At 37.9% G+C, this 6057-nt stretch overlaps 1 protein-coding gene across 5 annotated transcripts in view; it reads left to right on the top strand.

The window, feature by feature from the left end:
• The window catches only part of LOC125229330, a 74416-nt gene that overhangs the window by 3567 nt on the left and 64792 nt on the right, over positions 1 to 6057 (top strand). For all 5 annotated transcript variants that reach the window (XM_048134145.1, XM_048134140.1, XM_048134141.1 and 2 more), the window contains 2 exons: positions 1336 to 1455; positions 3594 to 3720. In XM_048134145.1, coding sequence (XP_047990102.1) covers positions 1336 to 1455; positions 3594 to 3720 — 247 coding nt within the window. The remainder of the gene's footprint in view (positions 1 to 1335; positions 1456 to 3593; positions 3721 to 6057) is intronic.

Consider the following 6057-nt stretch of genomic DNA (forward strand, 5'->3'; position numbering starts at 1 on the left):
ATAACCAAGCAAGTGAATGGTCAAAAATTAACGACGTTAGCCGCGTAAGCTGAAGACCCGGGTTCGATTCCGGGCTCGGTGGAAAAGAACAAAATCAAAAATATATTCAATAAAATAATTTGATTAGTTCCCTAGTTGCAAGTGAATGGTTATAAAATTATTAATCAGTCATGCAATTGGAAATAGTCTTTGCTGTAAGTTTCCTGATAGGCGCAGTTTAAAAATATTTCTGAAGTTATTGATCCTACTTGACAGACAAAGAGTGCCAAATTGCAATAACATTTTGATTTCTGACACAATTTTGACTTACCGTTTTGGACTACGTTGCTTTTGGATACGCAGATTTTCGTGTCAAACATAGGTTTCCTGTTTTTCTAAGATTGTTTACATACACTGCCTTACCTACACACAATTTATTAAAGGTTTTTGTATGTGAGATTCGTTTTACTTTACAATATGTAGGCATGAAATTTATTTACGACGATACGAGATGACACCGATGACACTGATAGTCACTTTTTTTCTTTTGAAGTATTGATACTTGATAGCCAGTAACTCCCAGAAAATTTAACCAAATGTGTATCCAAAATGAGTTTGCAATATTTATATGAACTATCAGTTAACAGTTTATCGGTTATACGAATAGTTTATCAGTTATATGGTATGTAGTTATCAGTCTATGAAGTCAAAAATCATTCATCACTACTCCATCTATCTGTACTGGTATTCTAAGTACTTATAAAATCACGCATGTATCCGATAAAGGAGTAGGCAGAGCACATGAACTACTGAGTTTCAGTGCCACTGTTGGCAAAAAGGGGTTGAAAGAAATCCAAATTGTGGCATTGCAGTGACAGGATGTCAGCCTCTTGCCTACGCCACAATTTAACCCATATCCCACAGTCGACTTCTACGACACCCACGGGAAGAAAGGGGGTGGTGAAATTCTTAACCCGTCACCACACGAAGCCATATGTATGTATCTATGTAAGCGCCATATGTACTGAAAAAAGGTCGTACAATACAAACGTCGATTTAAAACACTCCCTTATTCACCCCCGACGCAAAAACGACGGGGTGTTATAAGTTTGACGTGTCTGTCTGTGGCATCGTAGCTCCCAAACGGATGAACCGATTTCGATTTAGTTTTTTTTGTTTGAAAGCTGAGTTAGTCGGGAGTGTTCTTAGCCATGTTTTATGAAAATCGGTCCACTAAGTCGCGGCCGGGGGTTTTTCAAAATTTTAATGTTCTAATTTATCGCCACTCGTATCGAACTCCCACTTTTCCGCACTTGTATCGTCAATGTAGGTACTAAAGTGTTATTATTTCGTCAGGTGAAGATGAACATCTCTCGTCTCCGGCGCAACACGACGGACAGCATCTGGGGAATGACGAAGAACGCCACCTACTTCAACGAGTCCAACTGGACAGCCGATGTGGTCGACATGCTCAAAGTAGGTTCACTGAAATTTCATTCTTCGGGCATTTTCGCGAGAAGATACGTATGTACATGTATATACATACATACAATCACGCCTGTATCCCATAAAGGGGTAGGCAGAACACATGAAACTACTAAAGCTTCAGTGCCACTCTTGGCAAATAAGGGGTTGAAAGAAAACGAAACTGTGACATTGCAGTGACAGGTTGCCAGCCTCTCGCCTACGCCACAATCATGTATTTTTAGGGTTCCGTACCAAAAAGGTACAACAGGAACCCTTATGGTGCGACTCTGTCCGTCTGTCTGTCCGTCTGTCACATTCCTAAATATCTCGAGAACTACTAATGCTATCAACTTGAAATTTGGAATAGTTGTGAACATTGTAAACCTCTACAAATAGAAAGTATAATTTTTTTAAATATATTAATTTTAATTGTAGAAAATGGCCAAAATGAAAGGGGGGCAAACTGTAAATTTCAAGTTACTAGGTCAAGTGGGGTATCGTTGGAAAGAGCTCAAATTGAACGTAAATAAACTATTTTTTATCATTTTTTTGTTGTGGAAAAAAAAAGAATTTTGAAGGAAAATGTAAAAAAAAATACCGTTCCCCCCCTTATCTCCGAAGTTTACCAACGAAAAATTATGAAAATTTTAGTAAACATTGGTTTTATGCTATATATTACAGGAAAAATATAATCATGTTTGTATTTTGAATACGTTTTTTTTTAATTCACAAAAAGCTTTTCAGATTTTTACTTTCAATTTACCCACCCTTGCGGATGTATATCGTACTTAAAATTAATACGAGATGTTACGTAAACCATCTTCTGTCCAATAAAGTAAAAACTGTTTAAATCGGTTAACATTATAAAGAATTATCCCTGAAAAACCAGGTCGCGCAAATTAGTTAGCAAATTGACCGGGAGATGGCGCTATACACTATAATACTCATTAGTGCCTATACTTTTGTCTTCTAGTCGTCATTAGAGTTATATGAAAATATGAGATTATTTTTACTAGGTAGTTTGAAAGAAAGTTTGTACGGAACCCTCGGTGGGCGAGTCCGACTCGCACTTGGCCGCTTTTTTTATTTTCGCGAGAACAATCACCATTAAATATTTTTTCTAAGGTAGGTAAATTTTATGTTTTTCCTACTCAGAATCACGAGCCCTTTCTATCTAGGGCAAAAAACAAGAGACATGTCCCAATGGTCCCAAAATGTTCTATTATTTTGCATACTTTCCACTTTGTAACCGCTGTACAAAATGTTTGAATGACCTAACCACAAAATTTAAAATTTTGAAAAAACCCCGACTGCGACATAGTGGACCGATTTTCATGAAACATGGCTAAGAACACTCCCGACTAACTCAGCTTTCAAACAAAAACAAACTAACGCTATATCAGTTCATCCTTTCGGGAGCTACGATGCCACAGACAGATACACACACATACAAACAGACAGACACGTCAAACGTATAACACCCCGTCGTTTTTGCGTCGGGGGTTATAAATGGTAACGAAGAGGAAAAATTACATTTGGGACGCTTTTTTCACCTAGTAGAATCGCAAGGGCTCGTGATTCTGAGTAGAAAAAAACATTATTTTTTTTCGAAAAAAAAATGTTTTGGATCTTTTTTCGCGAAAATGTCCCCTATTCTTCTTCCTCCTTCTCTTAGTCCCAGTTCTATCCTGGTACAGCCTCCTAGTACGGTGGAGCCAGGATACTAGATAATAGATTATCAGGTTAGATTGTAGGTTTTCATCTCACCGAGGTTTCATAAATAGAAAATAATAAATGGCAATTGTCTGCCGCCAGAGTGCAGCACTATCGTATACGTACTGAACAATAAAGTCTATTAAGTAAGTTACAGGTTTGAACAGTGAGTTAGTCGGGAGTGTTCTTAGCCATGTTTCATGAAAATCGGTCCACTATGTCGGGCTTTTTTTTATTATTTTAATTTTGTGGTTATTCGAGTCTGAGGCTTTGTCACCTATGGTTGATAAATTGTACTTTATATTTCAGTAATGTTGATTGATACGTCGTTCAAAATGTCGGGCAAGATAGGAACATAATCGTTACGCAATTAAAATGGAGCTCCTAATGTGCTATACTTACTTACACATAATAAATTGATTTTGTACACGCAGGACTTTGAAAACGCACTACTACTGGAGATGAAGGTTCGAGGCTGGGACGGCAGTGAGAGCACCACCCACATCCAGTGGACTTTCACCGGCGCCCTGTTCTATTCCATCATCGTCATCACCACTATAGGTCAGTGTCATCATCCTCATCACCTCTATTGGACAGTATTATTATGATCGCTGTCACAACTATCGGTATTTAAAGTGGACCTTCACCGGTGCCCTGTTCTACTCCACCATGGTCATCACCACTATAGTCAGTATCATCATCCTCATCACCTTTATTGGTCAGTGCCATCATAGTCTCCACACTCGGTCAGTATCATCATCGTCATCATCACTATCGATCATATTATATCCTCATCACCTCATCATCAGTATCATCTTCTTCATCATCACTGTAGGTCAGTGTTATCATCGTCATCACCTTTATTTGTCAGTATCATCACTATCGGTTAGTGTCTACTAAGTCTACATATTTTGATTTTGATGGAAAAAATAATTATAAATATGTTTTTATTGTCACTAGACCATGAAATAGCGGTTCAAAAACAGACAACGTTTTTCATCATTTGCGGCAATTGGTTGTACCTACTTTACGTTTTGGATTAAAATTTTATGTAAATGAAGTATAACTATGAATAATGAACTTCAAAATTAATGAATACTCGCTGTCAAATTACCATCAAAGACGTAAAGATAGTAAAACATTGTGAATAAAAATATTTTTTTGACGCCGGCCCCTCTGGCAACGCGCCAACGCGCCATCTATCAAAACTTTATTCTCAAACAAACTAGTTTTATTTCTGAAAGCATTCGACAGATTTACGACACGTCTACACACGGATAATTACGAAAGAATATTAATAGGATATCGTTGACCTGCGATATATCGCGACAGTCAAATTGGTTAAAAAGATTTTTCATCACACTCGCACAGTAACGGCGTTTTCACATTATCCGATCCGATATCGGATGTAGGACCGATATTTTACTATTGAAATCCTTCCGGCATCCGATATCGGGTCGGATAATATGAAAACGCACTAAATGTTCAATTGCACGCAGACAAAGCGGCAGTTATAGAAAAACCAACGGTTTTTTTTTCAAGTGTGATGAAAAACATTGTGTGTAACTGGAGGCGTAAGAATATTGTAAACTCGAGTCTTTAAATCGCTCCGGCAAGCCGTCGCAATCTAACTTACTCTCGAGGCGTCACATGCGCGTTGCCGACCCGACTCTCACGCAGTGCACCTTTATTGAGCTCAGGCAACCTTACTACTTGGCGGAACAACACTTATGGTGGTCTAGTATTATTTGGTATTTTTAGGCGTTTATTTAGGCGACCGGTCTGGCTCAGTCGGTAGTGGCACTGCTAAACCGCGGTCCTGGGTTCGAATCCCGGTAAGGGCATTTATTTGTGTGATGAGCACAGATATTTGTTCCTGAGTCATGGATGTTTTATATGTATATAAGTATGTGTTTATCTATTTAAGTATGCATATCGTCGCTTAGTTAGCGCTCATAGTACAAGCTTTGCTTAGTTTGGGGCTAAGTTGATCTGTGTAAGGTGTCCCCAATATTTATTATTTATTATCATATTATTATTATTAATTTAAAGACTCCAACATCTTGTGCAAGCAGATATATCAGCGTTTGAATATTCCTTTGAAGTATTCGTCAGTATACTTCGCATCGAGACGCGAAATAATAATCTTGATAAACGTGACGTCACGATTCCTTTGCCAGATTCGCTTGAAAATAAAATAGAAGCGCTGGTAGCCTAGCGGTAAGTAAGTACCTACGTGCGACTTTCGGTCCGGAGGTCGCGGGTTCGAACCCCGGCTCGCATCAATGAGTTTTTCGGAATTTATATGCGAAATTTCATTTCATATTTGAGCATTTCTTTTTTTTTGCCACTTTTATGAAGTGTGATATTTTTGAAAAAAAAAAATGCTATTTCTACTCAGAATTACTAGCTTTTTCAATCCTAGTAGTTAAAAAAATTGTCCCATACGATTTTTTCTTATTTTGTTACCATTTTCCGTACATGTTGTATGGGGTAACAAAAGAGGAAAGTAACAAAAATGTATAGAAATTCTGGGACACTTTTTGTCTCCCAGTGAGATCGAAAGTACTCGTGATTCTGAGTACAATTGACCTAAAATTCCCTAAAACAATAAAAAAAAATTTGTGGCAAAAAAAAAAAGAAATGCTCATTTGCCAGTCGCTTTTCGGTGAAGGAAAACATCTTGAGGAAACCGGACTAATTTCAATAAGGTCTTTTACCAACCCTTCGGGTTGGAAGGTCAGATGGCAGTCGCATTCGTAAAAACTAGTGCCTAAGCCAAATCTTGGGATAACACAAGGAGGATGATGATTCCTTTGAAAATAAAGTCTTAGGTACGGTCACTAGAATCACCTGCACAAGACGACACAAAGCCTAGCTTTGTCATCTAAGAGAAAT

This window comes from Leguminivora glycinivorella, chromosome 9 (assembly GCF_023078275.1).
Source record: "Leguminivora glycinivorella isolate SPB_JAAS2020 chromosome 9, LegGlyc_1.1, whole genome shotgun sequence".
Taxonomy (NCBI): Eukaryota; Metazoa; Arthropoda; class Insecta; order Lepidoptera; family Tortricidae; genus Leguminivora; species Leguminivora glycinivorella.